General features: G+C 39.5%; 3 protein-coding genes across 3 annotated transcripts in view; 2 read left to right on the top strand and 1 right to left on the bottom strand.

The window, feature by feature from the left end:
* The window catches only part of ppm1lb (protein phosphatase, Mg2+/Mn2+ dependent, 1Lb), a 45,841-nt gene extending 39,642 nt beyond the window's left edge, over nucleotides 1–6,199 (bottom strand). The window contains exon 1 of the mRNA XM_034115290.1: nucleotides 5,309–6,199. Coding sequence (XP_033971181.1) covers nucleotides 5,309–5,707 — 399 coding nt within the window. The 5' untranslated portion in view covers nucleotides 5,708–6,199. The remainder of the gene's footprint in view (nucleotides 1–5,308) is intronic.
* Nucleotides 6,200–8,944: 2,745 nt separating this feature from the next.
* Nucleotides 8,945–18,630, top strand: nmd3 (NMD3 ribosome export adaptor). Its single transcript, XM_034115298.1, has 16 exons — nucleotides 8,945–9,064; nucleotides 9,450–9,541; nucleotides 10,438–10,572; nucleotides 10,742–10,838; nucleotides 11,284–11,364; nucleotides 11,813–11,941; nucleotides 12,649–12,739; nucleotides 13,453–13,531; nucleotides 13,899–13,995; nucleotides 14,590–14,707; nucleotides 15,808–15,953; nucleotides 16,272–16,381; nucleotides 16,463–16,535; nucleotides 16,670–16,776; nucleotides 17,941–18,011; nucleotides 18,198–18,630. The coding sequence occupies exons 2-16, from the start codon at nucleotides 9,498–9,500 to the stop codon at nucleotides 18,329–18,331; spliced, it is 1,512 nt and encodes a 503-aa protein (XP_033971189.1). The 5' UTR covers nucleotides 8,945–9,064; nucleotides 9,450–9,497; the 3' UTR covers nucleotides 18,332–18,630.
* A 3,537-nt stretch (nucleotides 18,631–22,167) lies between these two features.
* Nucleotides 22,168–22,410, top strand: sptssb (serine palmitoyltransferase, small subunit B). Its single transcript, XM_034115342.1, has one exon. It carries the CDS (start codon nucleotides 22,168–22,170, stop codon nucleotides 22,408–22,410), a length of 243 nt encoding a protein of 80 aa, XP_033971233.1.
* Nucleotides 22,411–23,252: the final 842 nt, after the last annotated feature.

The raw sequence follows: 23,252 nt of genomic DNA, 5'->3' as shown, positions 1-23,252 counted from the left end.
AGCAAAACATGGCCTGCTGTGTGCTTTCCAATTTCTGCTCAACTTGACTTCAAGGAAAGGCCAAAACGTTGAGCCTCAGCTTTTTCCACAAGTGACAAAAGTAGGTACAGAAGGACAGTATAAATTAGGATTGTTTTCTGATTCTCATTAGATTAATTCCTCTTGCTTTCCCAGTACACTCAGCGCAGAGGTGTAAACTGCTGGAGCTCACAGAATTCAGACTAACTTAAGGACGTTTCAGTGTATAACTAAAACCTTGCTGCTGTACCAACCTGCTGAGAAAATGTACCAGTTACAGTCATGCCAGTGAAACCGCGTAAGCAAAGTGATTTATATCCTTAAACCATGAATACATTATTTATTGGCCACTGGGGGTGTATCAGAAACAAGCTAGTAAACACTGCACGGACATATTACCATCCTCTAAGTTGATGGCAAACTTGATTAGCAAACTATTGCTTTTTTCCACATCCTTCAGATACAAAGCATCATTAAAAGTAATACCTGTGACCACCTGATGAATGCAAGTCCAACGTATATTCTCCTTTTAGCTCCGTTTGGGATTTCACCAGACACCTGAGCCAAATATCTGTCTCTTTAGCCGCTAAATTCTCCACTATGTTTAAGAACTGCTTGCTTACTTACTTACTTACTTTCTTACTTTCTTTTTCCCTGGATGTTTTTTTAAGATAGGGAGAGTGTACAGTGCGTGTTTGAAGCTATTATTGCTGAAAACAGCTGCCTGCTGTGGCTGAAAACAAATCACAAAAGTTAAAGGTACAGGATGTAATACCATACAATGAGCCAAAATACACTATAAGGCATTGCCAAGCTGAGGGAAACTGCAGATAAACCGAGTGATAATTATATTTATTCATCATTAGGGCTGTGCCCTTTTACATATAAGTAGTTACATAAATATTTATGATTGAAGCCGCTCTTATAATTCTAAAGCTGCATGCATTTAGTTTTTCTCAATAAGCGCCTGTTGTGTCTTTTTATACATTCGCTGAGAATTGGATTGACAACGTGATGTAAAAGGTCTGTAGCAGGTGTCTAGTCCTGATAGGCCTTTGGCATTTCAGTCTCTCACAGTGAAGTCCTCTCTCCCTCAGAGAACAGATAACACCGAACTCCCCTCTCATCTCTGTGTGGGTCCTCAACATCCATGAAGGAGAAGAGGTACATCATCCTGTGCAAGCTTGCAACACACACATACATATTCATGCACTCGCACACAATGCTGTCCTTAGTTTTCACTCCCTCTCTTCGTTTGCACTCTCTCTCCCTCTCTCTCTCTAATCCTGTAATGCCAACACTGCAATTAGTGACATACTGGCTCTTTCTTTCATCACACTAGGGAGAGTGAACTCTGGAAGAATTCAAACTGTTTACTAAACTACGTAACTACGTAACCCACGTGAGTAAAACACAAACATGCATATAAAAACGTTAAAAAGAAAGCCAACTTGTGCTTTTCTGACTTAAAAATGTCCTTCATTGTAAAAGTGACAGGCACCACTGCTTTAATTGCTCTCAAAAGTCCCGTCTGCTTTGAAAGAAATGATTAGCGACGTTGAAAATGAAAAGGCCATTCAGCCTGAATGTGAAGTAAAGGTGAACGAAGGACAAGCTCAGAGCTGACTAAAGAGAATCCATCTAAAAATGATAGTCCCTTAGTGCTTCTTTATGTGCTCTTCCATGGCCTTCTAAATAAGTGTCTATATCAAAACCCACTCACAAACAACCGCAAATCCAAACTACATGAAAGTGAGCTGTGATAGAGACTTGAATGAGAACAAAAGCTGATAGGATGGCAAAACAGAGAGAGAAAAGCCGCCCCCACACTCAAGTTAAACAGCCATGTTGTGAATTTGAATGTATTTTCTGCACTCTACAGTTAAAGTAATTTTGCAGCGCCTGAAGCGACAACCTGACAGTGAGCAGCTGATTCTATACATGCCAGTACGGAATAAATGGTGCATGTTGCCGTTATATGGATGGAGAGCCCAGGGTTATCACTTTCATGCAGGTTATCCTGTGTGTCAGCTAAAAATCAATCTCCTTTTATCAAATAAATCCCCTCCCGGAGATATCACCTAATACGACTGGGACCACCGATGAATATGTCCACATTAAACACTGATTTTCAACACTGTCGAATTGAATTTGCATTGGTGTGTGCAAGTGGGTGTGTGACAGACAGAGAAAGAGAAAGAAAATGTACATGTAATTCAGCACTGACTGAGGGTGTATCTGGTAATAAAATGACTGGCTTTCTCAACTTTTTTTATCTTCTAACATGCTGGACTTAAACAAACCCCATCATGTTGCAAAGCAGATTTAAGCTGTTATGTAGGACATTTATGGAGATACGAATATTAGATTCACTGAAGAAAGAGATGTGAAAATCGATATCACTCATGTTTGCATGCTTGGTACAATGCTTAGATTATCAAGCATAAAGATTGAGAGCAAGGGGGGAAAAGCTGGCTTGTCTCTACATGAAAAAAACACCCAACACTCATTGTCATACCATGTTAGTTATCTGTACACATGTCACTCGCTCCATAATGAATGCACAGACACGAGACTGAAATAGCAAATAAAAGGGCATTTGCCAAAACGTTAAACCATATCTGAAACCTCACCTTGCATTATAGATGCATTAAGTGAGATACAATATTAACATCATTTAAACAAGTGTGATTGCTTTGGCAGTCAGTACTAATGAAACAATGATTATGTCAGGTGCTGAGTTTCCTACTTTTCAAAAGCTTAAATTTGAGGCATTTCACAGTCATTTGCATTTACTAAAACAAAAGTACCTATGTGCTACCCTGAGGAAACACATGCAATCTAAATCCACTCAAGCGGAAGGATGATGCGTTATTATGTTGTGATCAATAATGCCAGACAGAACATGTTATTACTTACGGTCCATTTTTAAACAGAAATGACACACACACACACACATAATAATAATTATGAATATGTGTTGCTTTTCTTGGTTTGATGTTATAGTAAGGTGAATATCTTGTGAAGCCACATTGAGCTTCAGGAAATTGTGACAGGCATTATACTTCTTTCTTACATTTTATATAATCATCATGAATATAATCTGCAAATTATTGATAGGAACACATAATTTATTGCAGACATATTGCATTTCACTATCCTTTCCCTTGATGTTTATGTTGAATCTCTGCTCTAATTAGCTGGAACATTTATACCCCAGTGAAAGTTACTGTTCTGTCCATTACAGAATTTGTATCCCAGAGCCATTGATGTTGATTGAAAGTCTTTGGTGATTGATAGAATTTCACACAAGACGAACATTTCTTTAATGACTGTGTAAGTGCTTTGGATAAGCAGTGTGTGTGCACGCGTGTGTGTGTTCGTTCAGAGTAAAGAAAGCGGCTGACACCTGACTAATTAGCCAGCTGAGGCAGCCAGTATTCCTGGTGTAGCCTTGGGCCACAGTGCACTGCATCCCTCTGCTTTATTCAATGCCCTCTGGCTAAAAACAACAACAACAACAACAAAATCTCAATTCGCAAAAGAGAGGAAGTTGTTTCTGGAGGCTGCTGTCTGGCAACCATTTCATGCACTTCAAAAGAGGGCGTGGGAATAAAAACAGACCAAATTGTTGCCCATGGACATGCAGTGATAAAACAGCTTCTCGCCTACATGGGCAAATCTGAACCCTCTCTTCCTGCTCTTACTCTCACCATAGATTTTCTCCCACTCATTTTCATATTTTTCTGTCACATAATACACAAACATATATCTGCTATTCACAATGTATTTCTCCTGCTCTTCAAACCATGTGTGGTAGCTGCAGCAGGGCTCACAGGTTAGGCCACCGTTCTCTAAAAAGAAACTCCACAGAGAGAAGCAGCACGAGGAAAAGGGCCGCAGGGAAAAACAAGCCAATGACCACTTTTGGTCAAAAGCTGCAGCAGTCAGCACCGCAGCCTAAAATTTAATTTCCCCTAAAAAACAGCTATCCTCTATGCCTTTGGCTGCCTATTTATAGCATGTTATCGTTCAGCCTCAATCAGAACTGAAGACAGTCATTGCTAGAAAACAGCATGGAGCTCCTAAGAAACCAGAAGTAGCTCATCAGATGTGTAATGTACAAGCTGATGTATTGAGGAGGACAGAGAGGAGACAGAGGAAAATGGCCTGTCTCTTACAGTTTATGCATTTTTCCTTCTATATATCTCCATCAAATCAATACTGTCAGATGAGGTCATGGTTTAAGTCCAGAGAAACAATGCCAGTGTTCAAGCATGCCATGACTTCATGATAACATCAGAGTTTTCATTTTCCCGTTACACCATGGCCTCTTCTCAAATGCTCTTTGTCCCTTTAACTGACAACTTTTATTTTCTAGGGTCTAGTTGTGCTTTGCAAACCTGTTCCCTGAACGTAGGCCTACTGCATTGTTTATGCTGAAAAACAACATAAGTGAGCACAAAAGAAGCAGAAAGAAAGGAGTTCTTGCAACTGCAAACAAGTCTTGACTGTGGGTGGCCAGTGACCAGCAAATCATGTATATAATGTGCCACTTCAGTTATGCTTTGCTCATGGCATTGAGCTCAGCTAGCTGTGGAGATGTCACTGGAAAAACTGATAGAAAATACGGGGTCTTGTGCAGAGTTGGGTATGTTGGGCACCTGCTCCACTTATCCACAAATACTCTATGACAATTTAATACCCAAGCCTGGATTACCTCAAATGGCTGTGTGTCACCTGGTTTGTCCTTGCATGGGAATATGAAAAATGAACACAGAATATCAACTGACATGATGAGGGCCTTAAGTACAGTAGTTTGAAGACCACAATAATAGTATTGAGATTATTTGTAACATCTCTCTAATTGTCATTCAGCAAATCTGGGTCAAGTAGAGAAAAAAACTAACAAAATGTGGAGGGAATGTATCACAAGTCACTACCACACATAACTCTAATTTACAATAATTACATTTTTTTCTTTTCTTTTTAAGATTCATCACTTATTCATTAGCTTACAAAAACAAGCTGCTCCAGCCGCTTCAACAAGCCTCCCTCTGCTGCTCATTCTGACAAAAGTCAATACCTCAATGCTCTACGATAGTGCCAAGTTCTTAAAAGTTGTCTGATAATTAAAATGTATTTGCTGTCTTTAACTGCGTAGCAGGCTGATATCTTGAGTTGAAGAACATCGTATCAGTAGCCTGTTTATAAGACTTCAAGGGAACATCAGTGTGCACAATGGTAAAGGCGAAGCCTTCATTATGATACACACAACACCCTCACTCACCTCTCCTCCATGGCCATCAAAAATCCCAAAAATAGAGGGGTGACTCTTGTTGACGATGTCGCTGAGCACCTCGAACCGGTCCTCCATGTGCTCTCGCCGGCCTTGGATGGAGTACACGGCCACGTTGCTGCTCTTGAACTCCCATGTCTTGGAGAACTCCGCGTCCAGGACGTCCAGCCCTCCGAACCGCTCGTTCTGCATCATCTCCGCCACTTTCCCCTTGACCATCTTGACCGCATCCCGGCTGGACTTGACGATGGTCTTCACTTCGTCCGTGTGGAAGAAGTAACTCCACAGAGCCAGGCTGATGCACAGCAGGAACAAGGTCTCCGGTCTGAGCAGAAAATAACGCATGATCCGACCTAACAGAGACAACAGGGTCATTGTATCCTCTATCATCTATTTATTTACATGTAGGAAATCTGCGGCAGGTTGTGTGTCGCTCGCCCCCGCTGCAGGTTCAGTCCATTGTCGTTGGTGTAAGTGTTTTGGTATCGGCAAAACAGACGCATAACCCAGCGTTTGAAACCTGGACTCGTAAAGAGTATACTGTCAAGGGACACCTTAATTCGTTTTGTAACCGGACACAGCAGGCAGGAGGTAAGGTGTACACAAACCGGGGGACGAACACGGTGCTCCGGCGGTTCTCCCTCTAGCTTGCAGCCCTGCAGTGAGCCACCAGCGGCTCTCCGTGCACCATCTGATGCGGTCCGAGAGCACCGACTACCCCGGGCAGACAATGCAAGTCCTCCGTTCAGAGTTCAATTTAAGCCCGTGTGCTGGCTGGAGTAGGGCCGTGGGCAGAGTCTCTTCTTGGCCAGCGCCGCTACTGCTCCTCGTCCTGAAATAGCGGTCTGTGTTGAAACCAACACATTCCCAGCTGCCACACTGGCTGCGACTCTCTGCTTCTGACTGACTATTAAAGCGGAGTGATGCCTTCAGGTGCAGCTCGGAATCTCCCAAAAACAAAAGAACTTCAGAGGTGCCACTTTAATTTAAATATCTTGTATTATGTGGTGATAAACAGAGCAGGGAAGTAATCAAGTATATTTACTCAAGTAGGCTACTGTACTTAAGTACAATTTTGATGGACTTGTACTTTGCTTGTGTGATTACATTTTTTGCTACTTTGTACTTCTACCCTACTCAAATTCTGAAGTTAAAAGTGTAATTTTACTCCACTACATTTATTAATACATTTAGTAATTTAGCAGATTTGGAATGAATTAATTAAATTTAATCAACACTTAACCACTCTTCCATAAGTGAGTCAAAAAGGACCTGTATTAGAATAATATGTGTTTGTATGCCATTTTTGTCATTTTGGTTAAGAAAAATCACTTGTATAATATATAGTATTATATTTTGGTTCACACTAGAAATATTTTATATTTAATTTTTCACTATTTATAATTTTAGACATTTTTTTTACATTTTGAACAAAAAACGAAATTCCATAGAAAATGCATGCGGGTCATTTTTGACCCACTTGTGGAAGCTTGGGGTAGTAATACAAAAACTACAATGTAAATGTAAATTAAAAATTTGAATGGCATGATATCCAAAACATGTTTTTTGAGGAATAGCTGGAATATGAAATGATAAAAAAATGTAATTACAAAGATACTCTAAGAAAGCCACCTCACCGGGTCAAAAAATACCCACTTATGCATCTAAGGGTTAAATAACACTTTAGTTACATCTGGAGTAACATTCACAATCTAACCTGCAGTATACAAAGTCATTCAAATTAGTTCCACCTTTAAAAGCTGTGATAAACACATTATTCTATCAATAATTATAATGAAAACATGTAATATAAATAATTCGGAAATGGGCCAATCTGCATAAGGATTACTTTACTTACTTTTGGAACTTTAATTAGATTTTGATGCCAATATTTTTGTGCTTTTACTTAAGTAAGATAATACAGGTATTTTACTTGTACAAGAGTATTCCTGCTCTTTGGTATTTCTACTTTTACTTTAGTACAAACTCCACCTATGTGAATATATGAGATGTGTTTATAAAGAATCTCCTTTGTCTCCATCGGGTGTTATTTAAATAACACAATTTACCACGGGTGGAAGTAATAAAATACATAAATACAATGTAAACATACGTTGTTTTAAGCAACAGCCATGCATTTAAAACCTTCACTACTGCTTAAGTAAAAGTACTAAACTATTAGATCAAAATGTACTAAGGAATCAAAAAGAATATACTCATACTCATTATGCAGAAGGGCCCATTTCATATACTTTATATGATATTATTTGAATCAAATTATGATGCTCAATGTGTTCATCCCTTTTTTATGTTGCAATTGTTAGAGATGGAACTAACTTTAATGTCTCTTCTGCTGGGTAATCTTTGATAATGCCATACATAAAGAGGTATCTAATTGTTTGTTAACAGACAATAATACTTTAACCATACATGTAAGACACATCTTTCATGCATATTGTAGATTAACAGTCACATCCTGCTGTGCCTGCTGGTGTAGCTGTAAGTATTCCCACGTTTCCTTTATTTCATGCACTGAATACATGAGCATTAAAGTACGCTCGTTTTAGTTTAGATATTTCCGACAGCACTTGAAGACATCCAGAGAGCTGGGTTACCACAGGTGCGCACCGAGTGAAGGGATTCTTTCTAAAAAGCAAAGGCCCAATTTTGCAAATGTCCTTGAATAATTGGCATTGTCAAATAAATAATCCCCCTGAGTGCTAAATTATTAAAAGTGTGACTTCACTGGATCCCCGGACATTCACGCTTGGTGCCTTTATGTTTTTTCATAATATTATTGACAAATCAACGTCTTTTTTAAGATGGTGCTTTAAAAGCTGATCTTAAAATGCTGTTTGCATAAGTGTCCGTTAAAGACTTCACATCTTCATTATTTCATCTGGTTTTGAATTTAAATGATACATTTTAAAACTATGTTCTATATAATCTACACATCACACTGCAAACCTCATCTCATGTGATTTCTACCACAAGCATAGTGCTCCATTATCAGAGAGTGTGAGGACTCATGGGTTAGGGGCCAGCAGCTAATTTTTGCTCCATAAACCCCAAGTACCTAGAATTGTTAAGATTAACAGATCTGTAATGTGAATTGAGAGGTGTCATAGATGATGAAACAGTAACTTTATTAAATCCAATATGATGAATTAAGTCAAATAGATGCTCGACTCACATTACAATGATATTGTTGCTGAAACGATTTGCAAAAAGGTCCAGGTGGTGAGCTTTCAAACTAAGCGACCTTGGGTCTCATGAAAGGCGCTATATACATCCAAGTTATTATTATTATTAAGCTAAATGAAATGTTACACCAATCTTTTGTCTGTCCTCCTCGTAATGGTTATATAGCCTAATATGGTATGCATTTCTCGAAAATGTATATTATTATGTTTTATTTATTTAAGGGTAGGCTATACCTTTATATCTAAATAAAACATTCAAAAATAATTTTCTCTCCCTTTTTCCTTCCGTTTTCTTAATTGTCTTTATTTATTTTTTATTTTGTTTCTGATATTGAATAATTGTATGTGGGCCCTCACTGTTGTTGGCTGGAATAATTAATGCCATCATTTAATGTTTTTTTAAGGAAATGTGTTCAGGCAAACAAAGACAGCCCGGGGTCCTCTCGTTCTGCGTGACGTCACCAAGCCTCTCGGTCCTCGGTAAGGAAAACGTGGACGACTTCACTTCACGCTGTGTTGTGGATATACCATCAAAAACACTTCAGTAAGTGTTGTCATCCCAGGTTTGCAGTTGTTGTAGTTATCAAATACGTTTGTTTGACATGTTGTGCTTGTTTTTCACGAATATCTTTTAGAATTACTCGTAAAAACGGGCAAATTAGCCCCGAATGCTAACCGTGTGATACTGGATGTGTAGCATCAGCTAGCAGCTTTAGCTTCAGAGCGTGCACAGCATCTCTTTAATGATCTAATGTCGCTGTCTATGTTTTTACAAGTGTTTACAACAAACTAATAGTATTATGTACCTGCTGTAATGAATAATGTACGTAGTTGGTACACACTGCTCGCTTCTTGCTACTGTTGGCTATTCTCCAGATGTGTTACTGTTAAAGCTGTGCCAGTATAATCTTTCCTGTTTCTGTCCTCAGACATCATAAAGATCCACTGAACTACACTGATCTGTGAAGTTGACAAGAATGGAGTACGTTGAAGCCCCTGCCACAATCAGCCAGGCAAATATGTAAGTGAATAAATATAAATAGTCTTCTAATCACAATGTTCACAATGTGTAAACTAAGTGCATCACATCTTTGCCTTATTGACAGATGTTGTCTTTGGTGCTTACTAAGACTGACATCTCGAATGTGTACATTTACAATAAGTTTATAGTGGTGAATTTCCATTTTTGGGATAATTGTCTAATTATCTTTACATGTGTTACTGAAAGAGCTGTCAGTTCACTAAGATGGTAGAGCCTGATTTAAATACTTACAGGAATTATAAAGCAAGAAAGATCAGACGCACACAATGTTACTATTTGCAAGTTATTTATCTTGAATTTATGCAGCTGATTCATGTTAACGTTATTTTAGCTAGTTACATTGTTTATTTTGTATTAAAAAGGATGTTCACTAAAAATGGATGTCTGATTCATGTTAACGTTATTTTAGCTAGTTACATTGTTTATTTTGTATTAAAAAGGATGTTCACTAAAAATGGATGTCTGATTCTTTACTTAATTTTAGGTAAATTGTTTGCAGTGTGTTTCATTGCCATATTAAGAGCTTTAGTCATATTTTATGTTAATCAGGATAATATTGTGAATTGCAATTCTTTAGGCCAGGAAAATTTGTTTTCACATTGTTTTATTGGCACACTATTTCAGTTGACAATAATAATTTAAAGAGTCAACCTGAGTGAGTTTGAATTTCGCTATCTTAATTTTGGGGGGTTTTCAACACCGAACAGTAGTGAATTCCTGTACAATCTTTCTGCATCAGGAGAAATGTAGCACAATCAGCAGGAATGTCAACATTTCTGGGAGACAATAAAAACTGATTTTCCTAGAGGTGTAAAATGCCATGTCATTTGTTTATTTCATTACGTTTTACCAACGTTGCCTTTCCCCCCCCCCAGCCTGTGCTGTACCTGTGGCGTCCCCATCCCTCCCAACCCAGCCAACATGTGTGTGGCCTGCCTGCGCACTCAGGTGGACATCTCAGAGGGGATTCCCAAGCAAGTCACTGTGAACTTCTGCAAGCAGTGTGAAAGGTTTGTTTAATCCTCTCTTCTTCTTTTTTTAAACCACAAATCAAACGGACATTTAACTACATGATACACAGATAACATCAATGCTTCTCTCTAGAAAGAAATATATATACGGGTACAATTGTTTTTGAGTAAGTTGAGGCTTAAACACTCATCTTCCTCTATCATGCAGGTACTTGCAGCCTCCGGCCACCTGGATGTCGTGTGCCCTCGAGTCCAGGGAGTTGCTCTCTCTTTGCCTGAAGAAAATCAAGAGCTCTATGACCAAAGTAAGTGTGCTTCACAATCGACAATAGTATATTTGCACTTAAATTAAAGAGACAAAAGGTTGCATGAATAGTCTAGGTATAAGTTCGAGGTTGTCCTTTCCTTTGTCATTCAATTGTAGTTTTAATTGTAATGCTCTCAATTCCATCTTGCTACTGAGCAATGAGCATACTTATTTTATGGTTAAAAATAAATAAATAAAACCTTGCCATATATTTCATCAGAGCCTCTCGTATGATGCTGCCTAAAACAATATAAGAATTTATGGCCTTGAAAACAGTTAACATTGTAGTCTCTTTTGTCATGGATAATATTGTCCAAATATTGTTTTCAGAACATGTACAGTATCTGACTTTTCACAATGATGTGCACCATGTTCACTAAAGTATTTGTACATTTTCATTTTGGGGCTCGTGCTATTTTTAAACAACATATCTCTTCTCACAGGTGCGTCTTATTGATGCTGGCTTTCTGTGGACAGAGCCACATTCCAAAAGAATTAAGATGAAAGTGACTATCCAGAAAGAGGTAAGAGAACAGAGTGGAAGTGATGACTGTGGGAGACTGACATTCAGACTAATGGATTAAAACGGACCCGAGAGGGGCAACACGTGTTACATCTAAAGGTCATCTGGTTTACTGTCCAGTGAGATAACACCTTAAAATGAAGTGGTCTGTTTTTGAATGAGTTATGTGTGTTTGAGAGGAGTGTTTTTTTGCCGGTGGCTGTCATCTCATCTCATTGACATTTAGTGAGAACCTGAGTCCTCTGTTCTCAGTACTAACTCTTTTGTTTCCTCTGTTCGAGGGTCTGTATAAAACTGTCTCTAGATCCCACTGGTCAGATGTATCAAAATTACTGAGAAATGGCAACGTGTTGTTTTTTCCCCCAGAAATTAATAACCTAGAGTTTTTATCACTATTTGCCATGTAGTGGGAGCATATTTTCTAACTCTTCCTGTCTTTGCCTCTTCAGGTGATGAACGGTGCGATCCTACAGCAGGTGTTTGTGGTGGAGTTTGTCATCCAGTACCAGATGTGTGACGACTGCCATCGTGTGGAAGCCAAGGACTTCTGGAAGGCCGTGGTTCAAGTCAGACAGAAGGTACGGCTCTGTTGTTCCATGACATATAAATATTTTGTTTCTGTTCTTTTGTTATACCTGAACTCTTCTCACATTTTAAACCTTTTGACAATGTTATAAATACAGTGTGCATGCATTGCTACATGCACAGTTTAATGAAAAGTATATTGATTATTCAAAACATTATACATGCTTAAGGACAACAGAGGAGAATTAGCATTATGCTATATATGGAGAAATATATTATAGAACAGTGTGCCTGTTTTAAAATAAACCAAAAAATAAACATAGTTTTTTTTTTGGCAATGTATATTGTCTGAATCTGGTTGTCCAGGTTTGAAAAAGGGCTTCAAAAGCTGCTGGGCAAAAAACAAAGTCTGTTTACACTGGCATTCCCCAGAAAGTTGGCCATTTGCAGGTTTACTTTTGCACTCTTTAATTGTCATTCTGTATTTCCCTCTGATTAAAATTCTGTTCATTTCTTCCCTCAATTTTCTGTTTTAGTGTTTCCAGTATACTCTTTCTTTTAACAATCCTGTCATTTTGTGCTGAAGCTGTGTCTGTTTATTGTAAGAAAACGTTGAGGGCTGGAATGTATCCTTCTTATCACTGATGTTTTGTGGTAAACAAAGCTCAGCTACAGAGCTACAGAGCTGTGACATCCCAGGTATGGGGTTGGAAGGAATTGAAATAATGATGCTGAAGAAAAAGAATTCTTATTTTTACAGACCAGTCATAAAAAGACGTTCTACTATCTGGAGCAGCTGATCCTCAAGCACAAACTCCACCAGAATGCCCTCAACATCAAAGAAATGAATGGTAGGTCAATGAAATATGATTATACGTAGTTCATTGTTGCTTGTTTGTTAATTGATGTATCCTAAAAGGGAGGAGCTGTATTTACGGCCTCCTATGGTATGACAATGTGAAAGAGGGAAACTTGTCTCATTCATCATCAGTGTAACTGATGTGGATTCAAGCTAAGCAGAACTTAATGATGTGTCGAGTGTTAATTACCTCGTACCAGACAGCAAGCCATGCATGCATATCACTGGCGCCAATCAGTCCGTACAGCTGTCCCCGTGTGGGCCTCAGAGGAGGGCACGCGTTGTGCATCTAATCAGTGCGCTGTAATCGGAACAGGCATGCCATATCCAGAATTCCTGCCATTCAGGCTTGATTCGTAACCTATTTAGAGCTGCTTACTGCCACGTCACACACACACAAAGACCTCCACACACTCAGGCGCTCTTGCTGTGCCCTGAGTGACAGCTCAGCAGCAGCTTTCTCTCTCTGCTCTTGGATTGTGAAGTGAAGTTTTGGCTGGTGGTGTAATTTAAATTGTCTCCATATCTTGGCAGGACTTAAAAGGCTTTATTGAAGTTACAACATGTGGCTGCCATATTTCTCTCCAGCTTATCAGCTCTCTTGTGTTTTTGCATGCATGTGTGTTCTGTATGGGGAATGACTAGTGAAGGGGGCCTGTTCTGGATTTATTGGATGAGGTGTTTGATGGTATTTTCTCCTCTCAGATGGGATAGATTTCTACTATAGCACCAAGCAGCACGCTCAGAAGATGACGGACTTCCTCCAGTGCACTGTGCCCTGCAGGTAAGCATCGCCTCAGTCTGTGCTTATGAAATCATCTTCGTCATAAGTGTCAGTATTAGAACAACCTTCCTCTTCTTTGGAAATGCTAATCATAAAAGCATTCAGACTGATTTTGAGTAAAAAATTTAAAATGTTAGTAGCTTAGTATTAACTTGTGTTTTCTATATGCCTAAAATCTCAAAAATCACATCGTCATTACCGAGATGTTGTCATGACTTTCAAAAAGTTTAGATGAGTCTGACTGCACTTTTTCATGTGTCTGGAACCTCGTGATTTGTTCAGGCCCTACTGCGATGATTATTCCAGCTGGAACAATGTGAACTATGCTGGGCCTCTGACAAAAAAAACATTATTTTCTATTTTAAAGGTCAAAGACATCCCAACGCCTCATCTCTCACGATATCCACTCAAACACGTTCAACTACAAGAGCACCTACTCCATGGAGATTGTACCTGTCTGCAAGGTATAAATGTGAAAAAAAACAACGGATTTCATTTAAGTCAAATGTTGTTTCGCTCAACTGATCCCCTGTTGGAGTTGAGATCTGTTCAGCACTTCAGTCAAGTCCCAGCTGATCACTGCCCCACTGAAGCCCTCAGTTTGTTATTTTAGTAAAAAATTTGTGTTAGAAAGCTATTCATTTGATCTGTTGATGTGCCGGAAATCCAAGGATCCTTCATGTTGTTTTTGTTCCTGAAACTTAATATACATTCACAGTAAAACTACGGTAGGGATATCATCTTGGCAGGTGTGTAATCATCACTTTCAATAGCTGCTAAATCCCATTTGACATGAAGCTTTAGTTTGTTTATATTAGCTATAAATACATTTGGGTGTACTCCATAATATGTTTAAATGACTGGGCTGATAAAGGGTTATTTCAATAAAGGAAAACAGGAATCTAAATAGTGCTAGATACCCCCAGGTGAATTGGATCATTGTGTTTAAACTAAGTCTAGCCTCCAGTTCTTAGAAATACTTTTTTATGTCCATTTTTTGGGCACTTCTAGAGCTCTCGGTTTGACCCCAGGCTGTCTGTTTTTTGTCTGCTTTCCAGGACAACGTAATATGTCTTTCACCAAAGCTGGCGCAGAGCTTGGGCAACATGGGTCAAGTGTGTGTGTGCGTCCGTGTCACCAGCACCATCCACCTGATCGACCCCAACACCCTGCAGAGTGAGTATTCCTGCTGTCACAGTTCAGGTCACACTGACACCCAGTCCAACTTCACCAAAACACAGCTTGTCAAATATATCTGCAGTCTGGTGTAGATGGTTATCGTCAGTACGTGTGATTTTGTTATTTCTCTTTTTTTTTCTGTTAGTCAGAGAAAGTGCTTAATTTGAACATGTCACTTTTTTTATTTCAAAACATATTGTAGTCGTGTTGTCTGTTAAAATTCACACATTTTTCATCACTGCCACAAGTTCTGCGTATTCATGCATTTGTGTCTTTGAGTGATTTACAAGACGCATCACTTCCTGTATGTTACCATGGTGATATAACTGAGTCATAACTTGAGTGAAACCCTCAGAGCTGCACTAAGCTGACCCCCGGTCTGCTGACCACATGTTCGACACATCCGTCTTACTCAACAGCTTCCCTCTGCGTTCAGTCACGACACAGAACGAGACTCAACAAAATCAACTTATATGGAGGGAATCATAATCAATACAAGAATGCAAAACACAAACAGAGAGACAGAAACATTTACACAATGCGTTTCTTTGGTTACTGTAATCGCGATGCGAGAGGCTGTGAAGCTCCTCAATAGAATTCTGACATTTTGTCAGCAGCACACACGTCTTTAATTATTCTTCAAAGAGCAGGCTATTTTTGTTGCAAATAGTTTTTGATCAGGCTGGAACCGCCTCCAGGCAGAGGTCTGTTCAGCAGATTTTGGCTGCAGCAGGCAATTAAACTGAGTATTACAAATATTTGTCTTGCTGTTTTTCTGCTTCATTTGACTTAAAATACAGACAGAAAGACGTCCCTTTGTCTGTTTTGTTTGAAATATGTAGAGATAGAAAAACGCATCGGTACATCTGATTCATGTTTCTTTTAGAACCCATGTGGATTTTTGATAAAAAGGACTTTAAAAAACAATCATGCCTACCTATCTGTGACGTAACGTTAGCTCTTTTTTCCCAAGTTCTTTAACTGTCTAGTAAAAATGAAAGGAACTTTATAATTTGCGCCTCCATTTTTTGCTTTTTGTTTAAATGACTATAGAATTGTCAGTAATAAATAAAGAAATAATCTCTCTAACTCCCTAGTTGCTGAGGTGGATGGGGGCACCTTCTGGCGTTACCCCTTCAGCAGTCTCTGTAGCCCACGGCAACTGGAGGAGTTCATCGTCATGGACATTGACGTCCTCAGGAACCAGAAGCTGGGAGCTGGAGCCGGCATACGGTCCAATAAGGTGAGGGTGTGTCTGTGTGTGTGTATTCTTGGAGAACAGATTGCATTATGGGAGGACGTTGCTTTTTCTTTTTAAAAATCGATAGCGAAGCATTGTCCCCCACTCTGTGGGATTCAAGCCAAACTCACAGGAGTGTTTGTTTCAATAGCGCAGTCAGGGGAGGATGTTTGTGGCTTTCCTTCCTGTCTCTGAATCATTATTGATGCTACCTTCTGAACTAATTGGAGAAAAAGAAAATAATAATTTCGTTTTAATGGCTTGACACTAATTTATATTTATATTCCCCTGTGTGTATTTGTGTGTGTGTGCGTGTTACAGCACCTGCTGGCTGAGCTGTGGGTCCAGAAAACATCAGAGATGGATGGTCAGCAGTATCACTGCCGCACATACCTGGGCCACCTACTGAACATCGGAGACCTGGTGCAGGGGTGAGTACCAGGAACTGATGGGAGGTTGAGATGTGAGTCGAGATGCAGTGAAGACTGATGGCTCATATACTTTTCACACAGATATGACTTTGTCAATTCCAACATCAATGATGAACACCTGAATAAGATGAAGCCTCACGCCATTCCTGATGTGGTAAGACTCCTCCGTGAATAAAAGCTTTTTATATACAAAATACTGTCAGTAGATACAATCAAATGATTTGGAAAACACCACATTGCATTGGTTATGGGGTTTTAATTTCACAACCTGAATGTGGACCCTCTAAGGTGCTGATCAAGAAGTGCTACGACCGCAACAGGAGGTCGAAGCGCAGGAACTGGAAACTGCATGAGATGGATAGAGACCGTGAAGGCATGGCCCCAAATGATGAGAGGTGGGTTTCTGAATTATTTTATTTTATTTTATTTAGAGCAGCAAAACAATGTCTGTTGGATTGATTCAATGCAACAACAATAGAGCTCTGGCACAAATGAATAAGCTACATCATTCTCTTGGTACACATACTATACTGTTCTTAGGATCAATTCATGTTGGTTTAGATATTTTTCATATGTTAACATAAATGTAGATAATCCCCAAACGTATAATTGAAAGTGTGTTCTTGGATATGTGCTTTTTTAAATACCCTTACATTAAATGACGTACATACATTAAGGGTCCTGAGAGAATACCTACCTAAATACCCATTTTATATCCTCAAGAACATTTTGAGGCTATGAGAAAAGTTTGTTTTCAGCACAAACGTCCAACGCACAGAAAATAAGGGGCAACACTTGAGGCCTGGCCTTGTTTTGGTTATTTAAAGGGGACCTATCATGCAAAATGCACTTTTTGATGTCTTTTATACATAAATATGTGTCCCCAGTGTGTCGGGGAACTCACGCAGCGTCAGAAAAATAAAACCCTCTCTCTTTTCCTCCGTACCCAAATCTCTAAAAACGGGGGTACAACGGAGCTGATCCAGATTTGCGTCCAATATGACGTAATATCGGTAATGTGGGCTGGCTTTACACCCGCGGCCCTATCAGAACCGTTGCTATCAAAAACAATGCCCGACTGTTTTGGATATAATATGGTCTTTGTTTACATTAGCAAGCATCGCTAACACTCAGAGCTAACCTGTACTGGAGAGCATGTGTGTAAAGAAGCAGTATATAAAAAGGTACTCACCTTGTGGTGTGGTCTGGTATGGCAAGAGAGAAAGCCTTTGAGCTCCATACTGTTTCAGAAATAATCCTTGATAATCCATGATATGGCGTTTCATCACGGCAGTGTTTAGCTGACAATCTGCCGGTAGAATCTCCCGCATGAGCAGGCATAAGCTCCGCCCCCTCTTTTTTTTCTTTCAAAAAACTTCATAGACATGTTTTTTATATATTTTTATATCTGAGACCTATACTGTTGCCTAAAATTAGCATGATAGGTGACCTTTAATAGTTTGACACTGACAAGAATTCCAAGGATTGTGTAAATATATGTTTTTCTCTGTAATGTCTTACCACATTGATTTGCCTCTAACTTGGTTTTCTGTCCTCAGACAATACGAGGACTTCCTGGAGGACCTGGAGGAGGATGAGGCTCTGAGGAAGAACATTAACATCTACAGAGGTGAGGAGCCGAACACCGACAATCTCTAGACACATGAGCAATTCTGTTGTTTCCTATTTTGCAGCTTAAATAGTTTAGATATGGCTCATTTGCTATTGGTGCTGCTTAAGCTCCCAATAGACGTAATGTCACAAGTTTATTGATGTGTTGGATAGTTAATGAAAAGAGGTTGATTTTGAATTTCAGATGCATCCAAGGTGGCAGTGGAGAGCGACACTGACGAGGAAGGAGCACCTCGTGTTTCGCTGGCGGAGATGCTGGAGGAGCTCAGCCTGACGGATGCAACAGGAGAGGATGGTGCCGAAATGATGACGGAGTAGCCGTCCTACTCTGTCACCAACAGGACCGCTGATAATACAGTCACACACAGAGCTGGAATAACAGCAGATTGAATTGGAACATCGACAACAAATGTGTCACAGAAAAATGAACAGCTCATCAGACTGATTTAATACAACAGTTAAATCCCATATCTGTGGGTTATAATGGCGCCACCTACTGTGGTAACAAATATATTTCTGAAGTACTCTTTCTTCATTTGTCATGAAATATTTTGAAGTGATATGGAAATGGCGTGCTTGTTCACTATATCAAAAATAAATATTTGTCCTAATGCTGACTTTTCATCGATTTTTTCCGGTTGGGGATTTAATAGACATTAGCTGGGTCCTGTGTTTAGTCGGATGGCAAAACACGTTATCAGCTGTGAACATCTCCTTTGTGCATCCAAAAGCACACATTTAAAAATCACTGCATACTCTGCTGTGATTATACTTTTTTTGTCACATGAATACCCTTCATTATTTATACCTGTGTAGACTGGTATGTATCAAGTTCTCTGCTCTACATATCCACCAGAGGGAGCTCTATCAAAAGAGAGGTAATGCATTCAAATAGCCACACTTGTAGTAAGCCAGGCCGGGGTTTTAATCATTTGGCTACGATGGGCATTATTCAAATACTTACCCAGCTGCACCATCTGTTCAGTGCTGTTTGTGCGGTCTCTGATGTTGGCTGATGCGAGAGAAACAAATTAGAGTCGAGGCTGCTCTGAGCAACAATGATGTCCTCAAATAATCTGACATGATGTGCAACTTGTTGCAGCCTAAGAGCTCATGTGAAAGTAGTTCCCAACTCCAAAAAGTCCCAAACACTGATATGCAAAGTTAAGATTCAGAATTTTCAAAATTACAGATTTAGATATGGACATGAATATCCTTCCAAAGACAAATTACCTCACATTACAATTATGAAAAGGGGCTTTTGAATGTGTAAAAAGTTGTTTATTCATGATAGTTACTATAGCAGAAATGTTTTTGAATGTTTTTTTTTGCTCTGGTAGTAGTTATGACATCGTGACCCTTAATATTTCAAGCTCATGAAGTGATTGGAGAATTGATTTTGAGGGTCCATACACATTTTGTTAGTACATTTGCATGGCGGTGCCTACAAATACAGATATGAGGCCGTGTGTAACTAAAGACACCAGAGGAATGTGTGTTCCCCCAGAGAGAGAGAGTAAGCTGTTGGTCTGTGTGACATGTCTCACGTTCTAAATTAAAGAGGTAGAAAGTGGCACGGTTTTGTTTTTTACAAACCTGAGCTGGTTGTTCACAGTAATCAGATCTACTTGGGAAAATGAATTAGTTGAATCCCCTCTGGGTATGTGTGCGTGGGTCAGGGTAACTAGAACATAGGGGTTCTCATGTTTTCAGATCACCCCTCTGTTGACCTAATTTTCTCACCATATTGCCACCGTAATGCTTATGATTGGGTCTTTGATTCCCAATACTACCTCAGCTTCCAGGACCTGAGGAGACCTTGTCGGATTTGCATACACATTTCCAAAGTACATGTAGCGGAGCAGGACAGGATGGCTCATTCAAACACATTCAGGTGTCTGCGAGGGGAACATTTTTCCTTTCAAATGTGTCTGGCTTTTTTTATCCAGTCTTCCTCTAAGAGATGCTGACAAAAATGCAGAGTGCATCCATGTGTAATCCTCAGCAGCACTTCCTGTGTTTACACATCAATAATACATAGTGCTGTCAAGTGCAAGAACTAGCCAGTTCAGCAAACCTTGAGCAGATAGGAGATTACCAACTTTGTCTCTGATGGTCCCAAAACACAAGGACACATTTTCAGCTCATATTGCATTTCTTTTGCAGGGGTCTTTTCATTGTTAGTTTGCCTTATTGAATGGGTCAGTTTTTCCCAACACTTCTTTGGGCGGGACATTTTAAAAGAATAGAGTAAAGGTTAATATTTAATTGACAATGTTTTCTTTAATCCAACTGTGCATTGACTTCTGATGATCTTCAAGCTATACAGCTGCTGTGAGTTAGTCAAATCAGTGGTTTGTGCGTAGCCTATAATCTGTTAATGGATTGAGCAACTGGTCAGATGCACACCTCAGTCACTTCTCTGCTCCTGAGCTGTTCTCAATATAGCATTATCATTCATCACTGTCATACATAGTGATATATCTACCAACAGCATTTTAACTTTTTGTGCACAATTCCATATTCAATCAAAATGTGGTGTCTAAAAACTATTGTAAACTAAAACATCTCTGGGCTGCAGGATGAGTGGATGCCAGTGTGATGTCTGGTCTGTTTTCACCCTGCTGCCTACGTCAGAGCTCAGAGGTGCTGCTGCGGCGCAGTGTCCGGCTGCAGGCAGCAGCATGGTGAAACACAAGGATGTGACACGGTCCACACACACACACACACACACACACACACACACACACACACACACACACACACACACACACACACACACACTCACACTCAGACACACACACACACTCAGACACACACACACTCAGACAGACAGACAGTGCTTTAGTCCTCGGTCACTCCACCTGCATGGTGTGTGGGCCAGGTGAGTGTAAGCAAAGGCAGTGGGTGTGGTGTTATTCTCACAGTCTGTATGACATGCTACATATAGGCCAGAGGGGAACTGTGGAGACAGCTTTCAGTTTACACAAAGCAGCGGAGGGAATCGGGCTGCAGCTCTTCCTGTAATTGTCTCTGACAGTAGGGAGTCTCACGTCGCCTGCTAAGGTGAGTCAATATGGATTCAGTTATACACAATAAAAACTACACACTCAAGAGCTGATACATCCCCTTTAATATTCTGTATTACAACAACAAATCATATGAGGAATAGTAAAGGAATGTCTGTGTCATTGTGTAAAATCAAATAATTTTACCTTAGATATCTTAATAAAGGCAGGTCATTACTCAGATGAAATTATCATCAAACTCGTTTTTTATTCTAATATTTATATTAAGGAGGATCATTTGGTTGGCAAAAGGGCATATCGGTTTATTCGAGGTAAATACACCTGCACTGCGCACCTGTTGGTCCCGCCCACTTCCTTAGGGATCTGTTAGTGCCTGCAGCTATGCAAAGCTTCAATTAAACAAATAGAACTGAACAGATTCAGAACATGGAAAAGGATTAATTTGTACACTAATTTATATCACAAAAAGTGAGTGTTTTTTTTTCTTCTTCCTTTTCGCCTGTGCATTTAATTTGTGTGGGTGATGGAGAAGTGTTGCTTCTCCTCAGATAGCATAAACTCATTTGCAAGGTCCCAAGGTGTGTGGTAACACCTGTTATGACCGTTAAAAGTTCATATGGGAACATTACGTTATATTGAACTTTTTCTTTTAAATATACCATACTATCCTATTGCTTTATTTTGACTTTTGTATGGCATATTTTATGGTATACTTAACGTTTTATGACATAGTATACCCTCATATGTATACAGAAAAGTGTATTATCAAAAGTTTATTCATGGTGTGCTATTTCTTTTAAGACAATTACATTATTTATTTTTTTATAATCGTTTTTATTACAAATTATTCTATGTATTTTTATGGTACACTTCACTATGACATTCTTTATTGACATACCATACTATGACTATTGAATGTCATAATATACTAGGTTTTTGTGATACTATGACTCATACTATATATATGTGCTTTTACTTTTTTAGGGCGTAAAAGGCGACTATTCTTGTATTCACTCTCCTCCAAATCTGCTTCACCACTGTGTTTTTATCCTCCTTCACATCTCTTTCTTACGGCCTGAATCTCACAACATTCCTACTCCATTTCTCTTCCGTCCATCTTGCAAGATGAACTTCAAGAACTTAAGGGAGTACCTGGCCTGGCTGTACTACCAGTACCTGCTCATCACCGGCATCTATGTCCTGGAGCCCTGGGAAAAGTCCATATTTAACTCCATCCTCTTCTCCGTCATTACCATGGTGAGCTACACCTCATATGTCTTTGTGCCCATCCACGTGCGGCTTGCGCTGGAGTTCTTCTCCGGGATCTTTGCCGGGCAACCTGAGAGCACCATGGCACTCATGAGTTAAAACATAAAAAGAGGTTGCGACTGGGTGGATTAGAAATAATTCCTTACAACTCAACTCCTTATCTCCCAGAGCCCCTTGAGCACCACGTTCACCCTGAACCTCAGCAAGACTGAAAGCAATGAAATCATCTGGAAATCATAGCCTTAGTATCTTCTTTACATCCCAAATCCTCCGTACCCCATGGTATTAGACAAACGACTGTACATCACTTTCACACCCTCCCTGTGAAATGTCTTGTGAAATGTTGTTTGTCCTGTCTGTTTTTTTTGTCAAATGTTTTTGTTTGAGTGTATGCCACCTCTGTGTTTTGCATGATAGGGTCATACATGGGTCGGGTAGTATATTTGCATGCTCGTTTCACTATTAAATACCACTCGACTCTTTTCCTTCCATCATGACTTTAGGGCTAGTCTTTAAACAGATATTATGGAAATTAAGTTGGTCACTTCCATAAAAAAAGACAGAGTGGTTGTAATTGAAGCAGCATAGACCAAGATATCCTGAGTTTTAGTCTCAAGTTAAAACACTTGATCCCACACAACCCAAAATGCAACTCAATAGGGTCTTATGGTAGACCTTCCCTGGCTGTCTAATACCCACATCTTTTTAAATCCAACATTGCAAGTTTGAGTTAATTTTCAGAGTTTTGATGTGTCCACTCTCTGCCGTTTGATAGTGTCTGCATTTAGAGTGTGAAATATATGCACTATTACCGTTCCAACAGTGAATCAAAGAAAGTAAACTTGACCATTTCAACACTTTATTGTTCATTACATTAGGAGTAATGAAAAGTAGGCATTGGGGTAATTTCAGACACACCCTTTAAGAGCCACAGAAAACAT

The sequence above is a fragment of the Trematomus bernacchii genome, unplaced genomic scaffold, assembly GCF_902827165.1.
Source record: "Trematomus bernacchii unplaced genomic scaffold, fTreBer1.1, whole genome shotgun sequence".
Taxonomy (NCBI): domain Eukaryota; kingdom Metazoa; phylum Chordata; class Actinopteri; order Perciformes; family Nototheniidae; genus Trematomus; species Trematomus bernacchii.
This window is presented reverse-complemented; position numbering and strand designations above follow the sequence as displayed.

What these genes read in the sequence shown, in the direction of transcription:
- nmd3 (XM_034115298.1), top strand. Translation starts at nt 9,498, where the DNA reads ATGGAGTACGTTGAAGCCCCTGCCACAATCAGCCAGGCAAATAT. An exon ending in CAACATCAAAGAAATGAATG is followed by an intron (nt 12,740 to 13,452) that starts GTAGGTCAATGA and finishes TTCTCCTCTCAG; the next exon opens with ATGGGATAGATTTCTACTAT. An exon ending in CAGTGCACTGTGCCCTGCAG is followed by an intron (nt 13,532 to 13,898) that starts GTAAGCATCGCC and finishes TCTATTTTAAAG; the next exon opens with GTCAAAGACATCCCAACGCC.
- sptssb (XM_034115342.1), top strand. Translation starts at nt 22,168, where the DNA reads ATGAACTTCAAGAACTTAAGGGAGTACCTGGCCTGGCTGTACTACCAG.